Source organism: Arvicanthis niloticus, chromosome 12 (assembly GCF_011762505.2).
Source record: "Arvicanthis niloticus isolate mArvNil1 chromosome 12, mArvNil1.pat.X, whole genome shotgun sequence".
NCBI classification, from domain to species: domain Eukaryota; kingdom Metazoa; phylum Chordata; class Mammalia; order Rodentia; family Muridae; genus Arvicanthis; species Arvicanthis niloticus.
In genome coordinates, this window is record NC_047669.1 from 32,064,483 (window position 1) to 32,083,941 (window position 19,459).

At 41.2% G+C, this 19,459-nt stretch overlaps 2 protein-coding genes across 2 annotated transcripts in view; one reads left to right on the forward strand and one right to left on the reverse strand.

Annotated features, from left to right (window-relative positions):
* Positions 1-2,484: 2,484 nt before the first annotated feature.
* Positions 2,485-3,821, forward strand: Zbed2 (zinc finger BED-type containing 2; the record flags this gene model as incomplete). The annotated part of the gene is given in 5 exon segments (XM_076911171.1): positions 2,485-2,538; positions 2,540-2,719; positions 3,145-3,235; positions 3,238-3,284; positions 3,594-3,821. Coding segments are annotated over 5 exon segments (600 nt in total), but the record flags the coding sequence as incomplete, so codon positions are not given.
* A 5,550-nt stretch (positions 3,822-9,371) lies between these two features.
* Positions 9,372-19,459, reverse strand: part of Cd96 (CD96 molecule) — a 29,351-nt gene continuing 19,263 nt past the window's right edge. Inside the window, exons 4-5 of the mRNA XM_034514858.2 lie at positions 14,484-14,688; positions 9,372-10,588 (exon numbers count right to left, since the gene is read on the reverse strand). Of these exons, the coding sequence (XP_034370749.2) occupies positions 10,500-10,588; positions 14,484-14,688 (294 nt within the window). The 3' untranslated portion in view covers positions 9,372-10,499. The remainder of the gene's footprint in view (positions 10,589-14,483; positions 14,689-19,459) is intronic.

Consider the following 19,459-nt stretch of genomic DNA (forward strand, 5'->3'; position numbering starts at 1 on the left):
ATGACCTGTGGTCACATCCTCTACCTGGGGAGGGACTTCTGGCATTGCCCTTGTGTGACTGATGACCAAAAATCAGGAGCCTAATGTCCGGGAATCAGACAAAATGCCTGCTGTCCCTTTAGGGTCACCGGGATTTCTAACCTTGGTTCAACCAGGAACCAGGTTGCCTTTTACTGTCCTACACATTTCAGCTTACCCAACTCTTACAGAACTCAAAGAACGCATTCCAATGTCTTAATATGCCATCCATCATTCTTTGGATTTTCAGTTTTCTTTCTCTAAATATCCTGTTTTCTGCAAGTTTGCTGACTTTTCTGCTGATTATATTCATAGCAGCCGTATGCTTTAGCTAAATATAAAATGTTATAATCTTACAATTAGGAAGATAAACAAAGTCACAGGGTTCATTACATTAGAGGAAGGTCATATTCCATTCTCCCCACTTTGTCTTACATTGTCCTTGGCTGGAGAGGCTTGACAATCCAGAAAAGAACTAAGAGCCTAAATGCACTTCATCTACTGCTTAGCTGCATAGCCAGTTCCCAGACATTTTGTTTTTTTTCTGGTGGTGGAGGAGGTAGACATTAGATTTGTATTTGAGTTTGAGTATTCCAGAAAACCACACACGCAGAGGCACAGCCCTTCCACACAAAGTCCTCCTGTAAGTGGAAGGGAACGAAAGCCAGGAGAGTCCTCCTCCTCAGATCAGGTGTGAGCTCCTCACTAACCAAGGTGTGCCGGATGTGCTCACAGAGCACCAGAGCAATTCGAATCAAGTTCAGAGCCTTTCCTGCCCGTAGGTGTCTGCTGTGACTCAATTGGGGGTGAAGTGGAAACGTAAGGCTTCTTTGGAAAGTCAGATGTGTTGGATGGTGTTTTGCTGGGGCTAAGGTGAAGGAATGCTTTGCTGAAGTGGACACAATGAAAGGCTAAGGTAGACTTGTGAAGGAATGTTTCACTGGGCAATGCTTGTTGGTCTTACATTTTCACTGATCCGTCACTTCTTCAAGAGAGGCACAGCCGAAAACTGTGCCTGACACTCCTGCAGGTTTGAATCCCTCCTCCCTGGCTGTTCCTGCTAGGTAATGCCGCCTGCTGCTATTCTGACAGGACTGAATTGAACTGCTGATATATGCATGAAGTGTTTGGAAGTGTATCCAGCTGCTGCTGCTGCTGACCAATGAACTGAACTGCTGATTTCCTGACAATGCAGATGAAATTTACCCCCAAAGAACTATTTCTAATCAGGTCCCCCGTATTGTTTCTTTTCCACTACTTCTGTAGTGGGCTAGGAGGAAGGTTAAAGCATTTAAGAATCAGCCTTAGAAATAGGATTTGAAGAAAATTAAAATTATAGGAGGGGTTTGGGGGCTGTCGAGGGCTTCAAGCTAGACGAATTCATTTCTCATTCATGTATGAAATGACCCAATAAGGAGAGAGAACTCAGATGGAGTTTTAAGATGCAGTGTAATTTTCTGTTTATCTGGATTTGAAATGGAACAAATAAGGAAAACACCTGTGGTAAAGGTACTTGGGGAAAGCTTGAGTGCCTGTTGGCTTTGCAGGCTATTGTGACAGGGAAGGAGAAGGTTTGCAAAGGGTGCAGAAGAAAACCAGGCAAGCCCAGCCTGAGGCCGTGCCCATTTCCTTCTCCTCCTAGCCTGCCAGATGCTCCTGGTGAAACAGCTAAGTTTGCTGTTGATACATACGTGAATCTTAACCTCAGAGAGACATCTCTAGGGTCAAACTTATGCTGGAAACTGTCTTACTTATCTCAAAAGGCCTTTTGGCTTCTAGGCTGCACACTTCTGCAGCTCTTAAAAAGCAACAATATCCTCCCATCAGCACAGCTATGAGCCTTTCACCTGTGAGGCCCTACCTGTGAGCACCCTGAACGATATCAGCATGGAGCCTGTTCCTCCTGCCTCTAAAACACAACCGGCTGTCAAGTAGCACAGAACAGGAGGAAGCTAAGAGGAGAAATCAAGGGAAATTCTGATGCTTGAATATTTAAAAGTGCTTGTTGTAATGCATGTCTAAGAACACTGGGTTCACTCAAAAGAGTTGTACTTGTTGGATAGGGAATGCCTTTGTTACTAGAAATCTGTTGAGGGGAGACCAGCATGTATTTGGGGAAGAGAAATAATGAGTAAGCTGGCTATTTTGCTAGGACGAGACTCACTCCAGTATTCCAGTAAAGCACAAAATTGAAAACTTCATCGGCAGGTGTAGCCAGCTTTAGATCATTGTTGTGAATTCTGGGTCCCTTCCCAACTGTCCATCAACTTTGTTGTTCAACTGGAACATTTTGAACATAACTAGGCACACTCTAATGGCAACTATGAAACATGATCAGACCAGGAAAGGATGAAAAAAGGCTAGAACCAGGAATGTGCCAGAAAGAGCTTCAGAGACAAAGAGGGAGGTCAGTAAAGCCAATGCCTCAGTATTCCAGATTGACCCCTGCTGTCACTTGGGCCCCATCCCAAACAATATGCTACCTGTCACTTATGTGTCAAGCAGATGAGTCATGGCCTGAGGGGTCACCATGGGTACCACTGTCCTGTCAAAGCATCTGAAAAAGCACTGGCAGAGAGGAGTTAGATTAAGGTGGCCACACTCCCATGGGTCAGCATCAGGACCATGCCTCTGGCTTCCTATAAATATAGAGGGTGATTGGGGCAAGCTCCTGGAGCAGGTAGATGTCCTAGCTTTATGGGCCAGTGTGGGGAAAAAATCTCGTGGGGGGGGGGGAGGGGAGTCTGGCAGCAGGGTCTCAAAGGAGGGCCCCACATTCACGCAGCTGTCGGTGGGCGGGCCAGAGGCTGCATCGACAAGGTTCCAGGATTCCAAAGGCTGGGAATCTGGCGGTGAGACCAGGCGACATGTGGAGTCCAGTTTTCCAAAGCTTTACTGTTCATGGCATGTTGAGTGGGTATAGATGGTATATGCTTCCACGCCAAAAGCCAGAGGAGCCTGACTTTTATAGGGAGGGGAAAAGGGGAGGGAATAACTTAATTAGCTATGCCCCTGGCCTTTAGATAACTCATTAATATTTAAATCTCTGGAGGTGGAGACCTCTACCTGTGCTATGTGATTGAAGGTTGCAGGTTAAATGGAGTTACCTCGTCCAAGGCCCAACAGGCCAGTGAGAAGGAAAAAGAAGTGCTAAGGTCAGAGAGGGCCATAGCATGGTGGGAGAAGAGTGGGGGAGGAAAGGGACAAGCACAGGAGGAGGGGGAAGAGCTGTCCTGGAGATGAAGAAGGAAAGAGCTAAGAAGGAGGTATGCTTACAGCCAAAAAGGACACGCCTTGAATCAATACATTCTGTCCATTCTGTCTAAACTCTGCTTGTGGACAGGCATTTTGAGGACACTGGGTTTCATCATGTTGGTTCCTGCTCAAGTATGAAGCAAATACTGTATGGGGTGCTTTGAAGAAGCCAGCAGTCACTTGAGTTAGTCTTCACAGGTATGAGCAGACCAAATGCCTATCTACAGACTCCCCAGAGTTTTCTGACCCATGGTTAGAACTTCAAAAGTCACTAATGAGACATGTGGGTTAATTTGTTGCGGGTGTCTGAGTTCTTTCAGGTCAGGATGCACCAGTCAGAAGACTTTGGTTTCAGTAGAGTGGAAGATTCGAGTGGAATGTGTGTTCCTGAGCTGCTCACCCTCAGAGAAGCAGAGGCTCTGCTAGAGGACCAAGGCATTTGTTTCCATTCTGCTCATCATCCAAGACAGGATACAGAGGTTATTCTCTGTGATCCGATGATGGGAAGACTCAGCCTTCCACCTGAGCTCTCTGCACCTTTACACTGAATCTCCTCTTCTGGCCTTAAGTCTTTGTTTTATTCTCATATCAAAGGTGTTTCAGCTGTATAACTTTTCTGCATCTTGTTAGTTTTTCAACAATCTAAAAAATAATCTAAAATAAAATAATCTAAAAGTAATTAATGTATAATTAGGGCAGAGAAAATGAAAATACTTCTCAGTTCACTGGGCTTAAATGTTAAGAATAAAAAAAATATGTACATTGGCAAATGGGTCAGACAGTAAAAGACACCTTCTGGACAAGCCTGGTGACCTCAGTGCTGTCCCTAGAACTCACTGTGGCAGGGGTGATCAACTACTGAAAGTTATCCTGTTATCTCCACATGTGCACCATGGCACATATGTGCCTTTGCTCACACATGCATAGCACACACACACACACACACACACACAAATAGTAATTAAAATAAAAATTTAAAAATAGAAATATAATTTGCTCACAAATATTTAAAACTTTAATTCTTTAGTTAGGGTTCTATTACTGTAAAGAGACACATGACCAAGGCTAGTCTTATAAAGGACAACATTTAATTAGGGTTGGCTTACATGTTCAGAGATTCAGTCCATTATCATCAAGGCCAGAGGCATGGCAGCATGTAAGCAGGCATGGTTCTGGAGCAGCTGAGAAGTCAAAGTCTTGACTAAAGGGCAGACAGGAGAAGACTGGCAAAGCCTGCCCCCACAGTGATACACTTCATTCAACAAGACTACACATATTCCAACAAGAATACACATTCCCTGTGGGTCAAGCATTCAAACACATGAGTCTGTGGGGGGCCAAACCTATTCAAACAACTATAAGGTATGAGAGACAAAGAATTAGTGAGTGAGAGTTACATGAAACCCAGAAAAATAAAGAAGGGGGCAGTGTAAGGAGAAGTGAAGGAGAGACTATTATAAAGAAAAAGCACTAGAGAGAAATCTGAAGAGAGGAAAGAGAAGTGGTGCTTTAAGAAAGTTTCATAATGAATAACGAAAAAGACCATGATCACCAGGGTGACTGAACAAAAGAGGACATTTTCGTAGATCCCCAAGGCACAGTTTTAATGCACTGCCTTTGTTTCATGCCCAGAGACCAGACATTTATTTGAGAGGTACGTTTTAGATTTTCCTTGCACCTCTATAATACTAGTTACATGGCAAGCCATTCTTCTCTGATATTTTATTAAAAGGCTCATCTTCAAATGTTCAGAGATGCATTGAAAAAAAAAAAAAGAAATGAAAAAGACTCTAATAGTCTACATGGAGTGAAATTTCCTGAGTTGCCGAGGCTACGTCTAAAATATTAACTTAGGCAAAGAATAAAATCATCCTGGATGGGACTGTGGCCTCTGCTGGCACTGCCTGTTACAAGATGTTATTGAGCTGACTCTTCAAGTGCCTCTTTGTGCTTTTTCTCTTTTTGGTGAGTTAATTAGTACTCATTTTCAAATTGACAGGATTTTGAATCTCACTGGAAACACACCTTGGCTGTACCTATAAGTGTGTCTCCAAAGAGGTTTAACTGAAGAGATAAAACGTGACCTGAGTGTGGATGACAACATCTGCACTAAGGTCCACACTGAATAAAAAGGAAAAGGAGCTGGGGTAACATCTGTACCTCCAGCACTCTGGGTAGAGGCAAAAGGATGTGGAACTTAAGGTCACCCTTGGTGACACAGTGGGGTTGAGGCCAGCTTGGGCTGTTTGAGACACAAGAGAGAGAGGTAGAGGGACAAATTGAACACCAACATTCATCTTTCTCACTGTAGACAAGGTGAGGACAGTGACTTCACACTCCTGCAGCCATGGTTTTGAGAAAATGACCATATCCCCCTGTTAAGTGTCAGCGCATCCTCCTTTAAGCTGTTTCTGCTAGGTATTTTGTTACAGTAATGAGAAGAGTAGCTAATATTAGCAGAGCAGAGAGCTAAGCATGGACCAGAGGAGGGGAAGACAGTGTCCCCCAATCTCACTGACAATACATGTTCTAGCATCAGCCTTCCTGAAAGTGATGGAGGTATCGGTTTAAAACAGTGGTTTGCAACCCATAAGTCACAACCCCTTTGCCTCTGTGGGGTGGGAGGGGGTGGGGTATCAAATGACCCTTTCATAGGAGTCACCTAAAATCACTGGAAAAAAAATCACAGATCTTTACATTTTGATTCACAACTGTAGCAAAATTACGGTTTTGCCAACTTGCCATGCAGCTAGTACTTTAGAGGTATAATTACAGTTGAAGTAGATATATATATAGATAGATAGATAGATAGATAGATAGATAGATAGATAGATAGATAGATAGTTGGGGGTCACCACAACATGAGGAACAGTATTAAAGGGTCACAGCTTTAGGAAGGTTGAGAACCCGGCACTCTTACTGAGTTCTCAAGCAGTGAAAACAGCGAGTGACTGCTTTTCCCAGTAGCTGTGTGTGGAACAAACAGAAGTCTGGACATACAAGGCTTGTAGAAACTCAGGCTACATTGCAGTTCTGTAATAGAATTTGGTTTTCCCTGGAAGAACTGAAATTTTCCTGCCCATGTGGTTTCCCTAGGTTAAGGTCACTTTCAGGGCTGTGTCTATCCGTCTAGGCTGAAACCTAAGGTATTTGTCAGTGCAAATGATGATGATGATTACTGGAAGTCATGTGCCCAGACACTTAGGGCCAGAGCCATTTTGCATCACAAAGAAAGGTTGTCACACTCAATCCCTTAAAAACAAATAAATGAATAAATCACATGCATGAAACTTAAGAACGTTGAGGAACATATAAGAGCTCGAGCTTTGCAACACTCAAACTAAATAAACACAAGAAACTGAATTCTGCAAAAAGCCACCCGAGTTCTTCTAATGTCAGACCCTAACTGCCATATTCATTTTACTTTTTGGTTATGGTCTGTCTTCCATGGGTCTCGTTAATGTAGATTCTCTTCCATTCTAGATGCCACAACCTTAGCCTGTGTTTGTTTCCTGTGATTTGTGTTTGATCATTTGCTTTTCACATTGTTTTTATAGATTATTTTATTGAAATAATAAAAGAAGGTAATGATAAGGACAGGACCCATGGTTAAAGCAAAAAGTACAAGTCTAAAGGAGACATGTAGCTTTTGAAAATTCAAATTGATCAGTAAATTCCAGGGATTCCATTCATGTCTCTTGCTTTGATATTAGCAGCTGTGAACTGTGAGACTGTTTGGCCTGGCATCTTTAGTTTTAATGAAAAAATGTGCTACATAGAGGGACCCTAAAATTTAGGGTAAATCTAGCTCTCTCAGCTGCAGGAAAGAATCTAGATTCTGTGTGGCAACCTGATGAAGTCCTGTCTTCAGGAACACAAAGATTAATCTAAGTACAGGTAGACTATTTTCTATGGACATTACTAGTATATCCAAGTCTAAAAGGCATCATTGTTAGGATAATGCTGGGTCTTGTCTGTTATACAGAAAACATATGCTAGTCACAAACTTGGTAGATTTAACTAATAAGTGTAAATGTTGAGTTTACCTCCCCAGATAAAGACATGAGATGAGAAGGATACCCAAGCTATGTGACTACATAGCTTGGCCTAAGCCCAGAACATTTCTCTGTTCTAAATATCCCTGGGCCTAGGCCTGGAACCTTCTACCCTCCATACAGTCTAATCTTCCACGTTGACTGATTCAATCTAGTTTCTCTTGGCTGCTCACTGAATTGCTCTGCGTGGCCTCATACTAACTTTGGCAATATGTTCTAATCTTTTGGTTTCTTCTCATTCTCTTGTATGTTCTGTCTTTATCTATGCCTAGCTTGTTCTCTCTGAAATCTGTTTCTGTAAAACTGTCCCAGGAAAACACACACACACACACACACACACACACACACACACACACACACACAGACACATCCCTTTCTCTCTCTGCTTTGCTCTTTAGTAACCTCTCCTTCCTGTGCTGTTCTCATGGGGGTTGGGTGTATCCTATCTGACTCATTCTGTCAAATTTTCCTGAAATTCATCACATCGTCTTCCTTTCACATTCAAACATGGCTGCTTCCTTTTACAAACTTAACCTTACCTTCATTGTTAAGGATTAAATGTGTGTACTAAGGGCAGCATGTCTGTATTATAGCTGGATCACATAGACCTAGAAGGTCTTTGGATGTGCTTCCTTGCCAGAGCAGCCATATTAATGGATTAAAATTCCTCTACTAATAACACTCAAAACAGATTGAGGAATCCCCAGCAAAATCTAATACTCAGGGCTATTAAGCTTGGGCCTTCACTACATGGATTCTAACAATTTCTTTCTAGGGAATTAGGGGATAGGAAATTACCATGAACCCTTGAGGCTGCCAGGTGACAGGTACTTTCTAAACTACTTGACCATTTCATCACCTTTACGAGGTTGAAGTCAGTCAGTGGCCCCTTTCACGGATAAGGAAGGTAAGGAATTAAGGTTCTAGTTTCTCAGGTTATTAAATGGAGAAATCAAACCCAGTTCCAGCAGATTCTACTATGTGTCCTAGTTTTTCATTTCTTTATCTAATTTTGTGTCCTAGAACTGATCACAGAGCAGATGCAGGAAGGCACAAGCAGAGACAGAGATTAGTGAAGCAGGGTGAGACTCATAAGTGATTAGGGAAAATATAACTGAGATATCTACTGTGGGCCATGGATTCAGGAACTGCATATAACTTTAATTCTAACAATCTTATCAATTATTTATTATTCCAATGTTTTGGAGGCTCACGGTGGTTAACTATTTGCTGTGGATATATAACCAGTAACAGTTGTATTATACTTCAATACACAGGATATCAGATCAAGGTACCAGGTCTCATTGTCTCACCCTCCCTGGATGTATGCTTAAATGCATTCCAGCTCAGCCTCTTGTTAGTTACTCAGACAAATGTTCAGGGCTTTTAGGCTTTAATCTCCCATCTATAAAATACCAGATGCTCTATTTTGAAGCCTGGCTGAAAGCAAAACAGAGCATATTAAAATGTTTGGAATAGTTGGTGAGTTATTAAAGATATAGCACCAAAACTATATTAGAGTAAGGGGTTAGTAATGTTTGGCAAGATTTTCAAGCATCTCCAGACATGCCATCGTTATGTGGATTTGGAGAGAGATGAATATTCACTGATTTTTTTTCAGGGAATAATGCCTGTCCCCTTGTTTCCTTAGCCAGCTTGCAGGGGTACTGAAGGGGAAATTTTATGACTTGTGGAAAGCAAGGCAGAACACTCCTTTTTAAATTTTCAACTGGGATTCTTGGATCTGATTTTATTGTTTCATATCTGCTCTGACATCATATTACTCAGAATCACTGGCTCCAAGTATCTGCAAGAGGTTCTAAGAAGAAGCAACAGCATCTATTGAAAGCTGTATTGTTGCATTATTTGTTTTATTTAAGCCACTAAAATAAATGAAGCCCACTGATAAACTTAGAACTTAATTGGAACAGAACAAAAATGATTAAAGATGTCCTTATTATGGTAAAAATTATAACACCAATTAATAGACACAGATACTTGAATAATACATGTTTAAGGTTGTTCAGAATAACCACACAAAATCTGAGTCATCATTTATGTACACTTATGGAATTAAATGACTGATATCCAGGAAGATCAAAAATTATAATATTCTTGGAGTAAAAAACAGCTAAAATATAATTTGTTCATACCACAAACAGTCAGACTATCCATGAGAGTATTTATTTTACTTCGGGTTTTGAAAAGCTCAGGTGAAGTCACGAGACAGCAAATTAAATCAGGTAATAGTGTTGTGGGTCATGGTGACACATGCCTTTAATCCCAGCACTTGTGATTCAGAGGCACTTTGAGACCAGCCTGAGTTACAAAGCAAGTTCCAGGATAGAACAAGCTACACAAAGAAAACATGTATGTAAAAAAAACAAACAAACAAAAAAACAAAACAAATCAAGCAACCAAACCAAACCAACCAAACAACAACAGACTTGGAATAGCAGTGATAAGAGCAGCAATATTTAATGACCATTTTGCTGCATGCCACACACTCCTTTAAGAGTTACTCAGACATTGGTTTCATTATTGAAACCACAGCAAGTAGATATTATTATTGGATCTGTCATATAAATGGAGAACTGAAAACAGAGAAATGAAGTAATTTGTCTTAGGTCACAGCCAGCTGGAGGTGTGCTCAGATCCAATGACTAGAGGCCTGGAGGCTGAGAGCTACTCCGAAGTGGTGAGCTCAGAGCATCCTGTTCTGCTTTTCCTTCTCTCCTGCCCTTCCTCTTATTGCCAGGGAAATGGGCAGGTATGGGAGGAGGACAGGAGGGTACCATTCCTCTTCTCAAGGCAATGGGAATGAGAACTCAGGAGAACAACAAATTAAATGTCAGCTGAGCAAAACTCTTTCTTCTACTAGGATTCACACTGCTTTTTGTCCCACTTTCTCTCAGTTTTTAAATCTCAGAGACATTTAAACAATTGAATCCTTCTACCCCCCTCCCCCCCACACACACACCAGAAAAGTAAGGCCTAAGGCTGTAGCCCACTCCTGAGAGCAGTAAGTCAAACCAAGGATTTCTCTGCAGTTTCCCAATCACCTCAGCTTGCCTTCGCAGCAGCAGTTAGCTGGCTAAGGGCCAAGGAATAAGGATTTTTGAGGAAAGATTCCTGGCAACCATGCAATCTGACACAGCTTGGCATGTAATATTATGGATATTCAAAGGATTCAATGTAACTCACCTCTCCTAAGACATCCGTGGTGTTGTTTCCCACAGTCATGAGGATTTCTGGCTTAGCTTAAAAGCAAATAAAGCACAGTTAGTGTCATTAAAGTCTATACTATGGAGTGTGTGTGTGTGTGTGTGTGTCCACACGCATGCATGCACCAAGGAAATGTATCAGTTCTAGAACCCTGAAGGGAATCAGAGAAGCACTTGATACTTGTTTGGCTTGCTTGGCACTAATAAAAATCAGGAGATAGTTTTGTTGTCATGCTAAAAATTGCAAGTTCCTCAAAGTCTTCATTTCCAGAGCTTTGCACTTGGACACTGGAGACTGAAGCACCTTCAAGTTTGTTCTTGTTACAGACAGAGCCTTCTATGAACCAGCTGAAAGACTCTTGCGATTCTGTCCCAAGTGGTTTGTCAGTCTGCTTAGCTTTGACTTCTAGTCTCTGAAAGCTGCTGCTGGGCCTATTTATGACCCCTCTGCCTCAGGAATGACTGAGAATCCGAGGGAAGGAAGTAGGAGATAATACAACAGATGGGAAGTCAGTGGGAAAATACCCTAGCTTCATTGCCCTGCATTTGAGACAGCGGATTATTTTAATAGGATTAATTTAATGTGTGTGTGTGTGTGTGTGTGTGTGTGTGTGTGTGTGTGTGTGTGTGTGTCAGAGAGAGAGAGACAGAGAGAGAAAGACAGAGAGATAGAGAGACAGAGAGACAGAGAGACAGGGAGACAGAGAGAGGGGTGGGAAGGGAGAGAGAGAGAGAGAACAAGACAGAGCTGGCTCGTGAGGGCCATGATGATCAGAGAACCACTTTTGGGAGTTTGAATCTCTTTCCACCTTGCATTCTGGAGATGGAATTCAGGTCACTAGGTTTATGTGTAAGTGCTTTTACCCACGAAACCATCTCACCAGCCCCTGATATGTGTTCTGTGTCATAGTTCAGGGCTCTCCACACTCCACAAAACTGGTCTTTAGGCTTGAAGAAGAAACTAGTTTGAGCATGCACATTCATTATTCTTCCGTCCTGGGTTCAGGTTCCTCCCCTGTGTTGTTTCTCTAAGATGACTTCTCAAATCATTATTTGTACTATTTTTTTTTGTCCGCATATAATATAATTGGCGATGTTTTCTGCACTGTATTCTGTCCATATTTTCCCTCCCTCAACCCCTCCCAGATCCTACCCACCTTACACTACCACCTCTTTTCTCTTCCTTTAGAAAACAATCAGATGAACAAAACAAATAATCAGAATTAAAAAAAAAACCAAAAAACCAATAACACTGTAATATACAAACAAAAGACCAGTAACACATCCCCCCCCAAAGCCTAAACAAACTACTATGAGACAAGAAGTCTTCAAAGATACCATTTAATTTGTTTTGTGTTGTTCACCTACTGCTGGACGTGGGGTCCTGACCTTAAGTGTGGTTAATATAACCAGTGAGACTCAACTGGCCAAAACCAATTTTTCCTTTGCAAACAGATACCAGTTGCAGATATCTTCTTGTGAATTATCTAGGAGTGAGAGCCCCTGTCTACTTTCCCACCTCAGCACTGGGATCCTACCACAAATAAATTAATTAAACTCTATGTCTTCTTTTACTTTTTTCTCCTCTTTGGTAATCCAAACGAAGACACAGCTCTGAATTTGATGGATGAAAGTGTACACCTGAGCTCTTATAAGAAACAAATGTAAATGGAATTAAGGCCCTTATAAAAAACCTTAAAAGTCACAGAGGTATCTATGAGCTCACAAACAGTCAAATTTCCAGGTTCTGAGTAGGAGAGAGCAAGCAAAGGCTCAGTAGCAGGTTGGTGGTGGATGTGAAAAGACAGGCAGCCTCTGGTTTGTGCTCTGTAAAGAGCACAAATGAGGCAGAAATGACTTGAGAAGTAGAGTTAAGTAGTACAGTGCATGATGGGTGGACTGGTGACACATTACTTACTTAAAAGTTTTCAAATTTAGTTTTGGCTTATTTGATGTTGGAAAATACTATTGAATGAAAAGCGGGTTTTATTTACTTTTTATTATTCATTAATTGACAGTTTCACTCTGTAGCAAGAACTCAAACTTGAGTCCTGAATCAGTCTCTTATACCTAAAAATCCTCCTGAATCAGTCTCTTATACCTATACCCTAAATTAATACACCTATTAGAGGTACAGCAAAATGTTACTCAAACCTACTTTGCAGCTAATAGCATGTCTATAAACTCAGTATATTTACTAAAGGATTCCATCATGCAGTTGAAACATAACTGCAAAATAAGCAAGGAGAGTTCCATGTTTCTAATCATGCTCCAAAAAGAGTTTAAAAAAGAAATGCAAAAGTTCATATATATATATATATATATATATATATATATAGAGAGAGAGAGAGAGAGAGAGAGAGAGAGAGAGAGAGAGAGAGAAAGAAGCAGAGGATTGCTAAATGTGGGAAGTAAGAATATATGTCTCCCATCTCCCGGACCAATATGAAAAAAGTCTGAGGGCGGTAAAGACATGCAGCCATGGTTTATATGTTTATATGTTGACAAGGCAATTAGAGCATGCTGTGGCAGAAAGATGTTGCCTGACTTAAAATGCATATTTCGTCCCACATTCTGGATGCCTGCCCCATTGGCTTGCCAAGAGTAAGGCCAGATGAGTTGGTTTTGTGTTTGTGCTAAGATTGTCACTCCCTGGCAGTGAGCCAACAGTGTTATTGATTCAGCAACAGCAAGGAGCAGCCTGTTCTCAAGTCTTCATGGGAAACTGTTGGTGATGGATGGTGACCATAAAGTCCATCCCCCGAGGAGACATGGGAGAGAAGGGTGGCACAGAAGAAAAGAAAGGGGGAGAGGGAAGAAAAGGGGGACTGTGTGTGTGTGAAGACACAATGAGGCACAGGAGAAAAGCTCTATACATGGAACTTCTCACGAAACAAATCTTGCCCCAGCTGTTTCTGGCTTTATAAATTACTTTGTGTTTTCTTCCACTGACCATGTTTTCTGACCACTAATACAATAAAGCAATGCCATGAACAAAGACAACAAAAAAGCATTTTTATATCTTATTTTAGTTTGCCTGCTGTCATTTAGAAAATTGATGAGAAATCTAGCAGCCTGTACCCTTAGATTGTATAAAGTTTATTTTCTCTTAGTTTACCTCAATAAAATAACAACAACAACAACAACAACAAAAACAACTGGTTGTCCATCTACGTGGCTGCTTTTCTCTTTGCTCTCCTTTAGAAGGACTTTAAAAACTGCAGTCAAGGTCACAAAATGAAAACCTAGCCAAAACCTGTGGTTTCTGTTTATTAATATTTTCCTGCACCATGGAACAACATAAAATGCTTATATTTTTTTCTCTTCAGATTGCACCCTGCAGTGTCTCTGCATTCTGAATGAGGTCATGGTAGACTTCCCAGGTCAGTGGCACTAGGATCAGGTCAGAGAGCCTGCAGGCTCCACTGTCAGAAGGCCCTGGTGGCCTCTCACCTTAGTGGGCCCTAGCAGGATGGCGGTGGGACCTCCTGCTGTTTCTCTGGTCATATTTATCAGCTCCTTTTTCTCATCGTGGCATTATTACACTTTGCACCAGAAAATAACTCAGATAATTAAACAGCCAAGCAATTAGACTTTGGCAGTTATAATTAAAGAGATTTCCAGTACCCTTGGGAAACACTACGCCTGCAAACAAGGTAGAGGCCACCAGGGAAGCTGACCTATATATGGCTTTCTGGTGGCTTTATTCTATTAGCTGAATAATTATTCTTTAGCCTTCCACCTTTGTCCCCACCCTCAATGAGAATGATAGGAATTAAGGCAAACAGAATTGCAGGAGTTAACCTGTGTGGCTGCTGTCCAGGATGGAGCCAGGATGGGGAGTGGGAGGTTCCTCTCATGAGAAAAGCATAGCAGAGGCCAGAAGCATTGACACAAGGATGGCAAAAAGATCATAGGGCAAACTCCTTACCAAAAACCTTGACTGTGGTGGACATCTTCCAAAATTTAAAAGGACTGACACTCAGACGACAAGAGAATGTGCTGCCACTATCATGTATTTGGACTGGGGAGAGGTGGAGTTCATAGTCTGCACCCAGCTGGACTCTGCCTTTAAATGATGTAGAATTGCTGATGTGATCGTGGGTGAAGAGAACTTCTTCTTCTCCATCTTTCTCCTGGAGAGAGAAACAGTACTCAGTTATAGAACACAGAATGTGTCGTGCCTCAACTGACTGCTGTGTGTAGGTGCACACGAGGACGGTGCTGAAGAAGGCATCGAATTCACTGGAACTACAGCTGGTATGAGATACCCAATGTGGATACTGAGAACTGAACTCAGTTCCTCTGAAAGAGTTAACAAAGACTTTAAGCAAGAGTTAAAAAGGGGAGAGAGTGGGTATGCTACTAGAGAAAGTATTGCTACTCTTACACTTTAATAAGCATCACACTCATCCTCTCCTAACACAAATAGAAATGTTTTCTAAACGGGGCCTTGCTTTCAGGGCAGGAGAGAGTGCTAATAGCAGACTCCATTGCTCATTTAAGAAATTAGGATGTGCCAGGGATCTGATTTAGCCCCTTTCAGAATCAGGAGTTGAATGAAGAGGCAATAGAGCAAAGAACACAGGGAAGCAACGTTTTCAGAGTCTAACACATGGAGGGAACTCATAAGAAGTGGGCTTTAAACATTACTGTGACTTTCATTCATTGGCATTTACTGAGAGAACATGACTCCTCTTTTACCTGTTCATCTTGTGCAGCTAAAGAGTACTTCACATTATTCTCCCCCGACACAGGATTTCCATGGCAGGCCTACTGGTCACAATAATTGTTCCAGCCAGCATGGTGTTGAGCATCTTCTTAGGGAGGACAAGACTCTTGAAGACCACCAAGGCTTGGTGCTGATTAAATCACCTCTCTGTCTAACTCAGACTTCTCTGTTATCTACTTGGAAACTCTTCTGTTCATGGCACAAATTTTCTCTCTAGGGAGTCACATTCTAAGCCCAGGCCTAATCTGGATTTGAGAAACAATTTTCCTCGGGAGAGTCGGGACTGAGAATGGCTGGTCTAACCCTAAACTTTCCAGATACCTCATTATGTACAGGGGCAATTCGAGGAAATAACAGGGGAAAGGTGAAGAGAAATGCATCCAAGAAGATATAAAATAATGAAAGCAAAACTCTGTGACTTGAAATTTCTAGTTTAAAAAATGTTAGATTTTGGGTGGAAGGAGAATCAAGATTGGTGAGAAAATTTGGCACAGGCAGATTTATTAGAGTAATTATATAGAAATTTCAAGTCTACTAAATAGAAGTTCTTATATAAACCCCAACTATTTGGAATGTGGCTGAGTTCGTTATCAGTGTTATATACTGATGAAATTCTAGGGTTTCTTGCAAAGAACTACAGCCTGCATAAGTCTTTCCCTTGAAACAAGTTATGTGCCTCTCCAGCTTCCTAAAGCAGTCTTAGGAGAGTGAGCTGCATCTTCCTTTTGAAGAAGAGCAAAGGGAGAATGTACTCCCATGACAGGAGAGCCCTGACAGAATGAAGTCTTTTCCCTCAACATCACAGATCTGAAGGCAATAGTTAAGGAAGTTGGCTCCCCCTGCAGGGCCGTCAGCACAAGGTACTTCTCACAGCGTCTTGTATAAGGGCTGGATTTAGCATGATTTTGTAGTTCCAAATGCTCTTGGAGAGACTTTAACGGGCGCAGCTTCTAACATTACTAAGAGACACAATCTCACAGCTGACCCTCTAATTCTCTGGCTCTTACAGTCTTTCAGTCCCTAATTCTGCAATGTTCCCTGAGGCTTAGGTCCGAAGTCTTTAGTAGATTTGGACATTGGGACCGTGTTCTACAACTCTGCATTTTGATTGACTTGGCTTTCTACATTTGTCCCTGTTTGTTGCAAGAAGGTTCTTTCGTGAGGGGTGAGGACTATGTTTATTCGTGAGCATAAGGACAAATGATTTCGTACACATGAGTTGAACGAGGACAACACAAACAAGCATGACAAGGTGGGCGGGAAAGAGCACAGCACCTCAAACATACATAAAGAACTATGAGAAGCTAAGGAATACTGAGAGTGATAAAAAAAAATAGTCTTCTCCAAAGAAGCGCATTCTAATTGGGTATCCAATACCAAGTGGCTAGCCCTGAAAACAAAGATATATGCACGTCACGTCAATTAACGTAAAAAGAGGACTGGAGAGATGGCTCAGCAATAAAAAGATAAAAAGCTAGGCTCACAAACAAAAAACAGGTATGAGAAAAGAGGCCACAAATTTGAAAATGAACAAGGAAGAGTATAGGGGTGTGTTGGAGGAAGGAAAAGGCAAGTTACCTAATTATGTTATAATCTCAAAAAAAAAAAAAATGTTCTTGGCCTTTGAACTGTTACTCATGAATCAGAAAGAGAGTCATGAGGCCCAGTACCTCCCTACTGAACCACTGACTACTGATGGATTCCAATGGAAGGGTAGTAGTTAGTTGTCTTTATTTGTGTAACCACTGATAAGCCAGCCAAAAGTCACACAGATGGTGCTGGTTAAACTTAGTGAGTCAGAAACTAAAGCAAAAGACATAGATATGGGAAAGGATCTTGTAGAGGGAGAGGGTTGACTGGGTGGGAGGGAAATAAGAAGGGTCAACTGGGTGAGGGTAACTACCGTGCATTGCATACATGTATCGGAATCTTTAAAGAACGAGTTTAGTAAGAGCTATTTTAAAGTGTTCCTGCTGGTTTCACTATGTGGTTTTCTATTTGGGACATTTCCATCTGACACGTTGTTAGAAGGGAGAAGGTAGACACAGGATGGAGACTAGTAAAAAAATGCTTTTGCTTTTATTATAAATCAAGGCATGACTTGCTCTGATACTTTCATTGATAAAGTTACCATACATCTCTATATACCAATGAATCCAACAGGCGTTCTGTTTTATTTGCTTTCCCTTGGCATTTGGCAGTTGCAGAGGGAGAAAATTGCTTTGGTTTTTAAAGGTGGAATTCAGCTATGATGTGCCCTGCAGCCTGTAACAGAAGGAATTCCTGAGGGATTGTAGAGTCCCCAGTGGCAAAAACCTGCGTGTGAGTGGCTGCCATCACAGAGCAAATGGGGAAGCAAATCTCGCTCAGATAAACCATCCAGTATCTAGAGCTAGGAGAGGGGGGCTTCTATAATTCTATAATCATGCTATGACTGCAACTAAAGGGTTACGATCTCATTGTTACAGCCTTTTAACTTTTAAATTGCTATTTTCTTTTTTTTTTTTGAGATTGTAATGTGATTACATCACTTTTCTCTTCCCTTTTCTCCCTCCAAACCCTCCCATATGCCCCTCCTGGTTATTTCTAATTTATGGACTCTATTTTTATTATTGCTACATACATATATGTTTATATTACATACATACTATACATTATATATCCTGTCTGTCTATCTATCTATCTATCTATCTATCTATCTATCTATCTATCTATCTATTCCAAAATACATACACACACTCTGCTCATTCTATAGACTGTTACTTGTATGTATGTTTTCAGGCTGACCATTTGGAAAGATAACCACTTGGCGTGCTTCAATCTGTTTAGTGCACTATATGTTGTAAGCACTGTAAAGCTTATTCAAGCCTATCTTATACACCTTACTGTAGTCATCAATAAATTAACATTAACTCTCCCACAGCCTCGAAGAATAAGAAGGTACTCAAATCAAAAGATTTAAAGCAGGGATGCTTAGAATCAAGGGAAATCATGCCTCAGGGCTACACATACAGAACAAATCTGAACCACTAAATAATTTTAAAATATATAAAACTTTTGGAGTATCTAGAATGAGAAATTTAGGGCAAATTCCAGAAAGCCTTTATACAGGTTGTAGGCTGCAGGGATCAGGGCAGGTTGCTGGTTGAAAGAGCCTTATGCTATACTGACCCATCTGTGGTACCAGCAACATAGAGCGTATTTCAACTCCTATTTGGTATAAATGACCCTAGTTGACCTGCTCTGCAGGTCAACTTTCTGTTCTTCAGAGAAAAAATTGTCTACCTTTAAAAATGTTAATAAATACTTCAAAAACCTTATGGGTTTACATCTTGATGACCCCTTATGTTTTAATGTGCAATATAAATCTAACTAGCTATATAGTCCACACAGTTAATAGGTAGTCATTAAGTTATATATAACATTATATATCCTCAAGTCATTAAGGATATATAATGTTCACTCCTCCCTAGTTCCACCCACAAACAGTCTGTGATTCTATGAACATCTATGCTATACCCATATAAATGGGAAATTTGTATAATTATTGCTATGATTTATATGATTTTTGTTCCTGTACCTCCAAAACGTCTTCCCAGATCAGCAATGTCAAAAGTGCTGCCCAGGTGGAGACACTTGGCCTATAAAATCTCTTCCTACATGAATGAGACATTGAAGTGACTTGTAGTGATTGGAGGTTAGCTCACTGCCAACACTGCCGAAAGTACAACCAACCAACTGAACAGGCAACCAAGCTAAAAAAGGCCACATCCAAAGCAAGCAAATAAACAAAATGGTGTTTGTAGAAGTAGATTCCTTGTCCTTCACTCGTTCACTCTTTTGTCATGTAGGGACATAGTAGTCACCATCTGTAGGACAGCAGTCAAACAACCATCTTGGAAACAGAGGGTACAGTCGCTGAACCAAGCACCTTGAGTTTTGGATTTCTTGCCTTTCAGAATTACGAGAAAATAAGTCTCTGTTCTTCATCAACTCCCCAGGCTCAGGTGTTCTGTGACAGTAACACAAAGTGGACTAAGCCAGTTTTAAAGCCATGCATAGGTCTGTTTACCCCACTTCTGCTAACCCACCGCCAGGTTACATGATGACCTCAAAGACTCGAGAACCAAAGGTTGCTTGGAGCATACTATTCCTCTGGTAATATAAATATAATG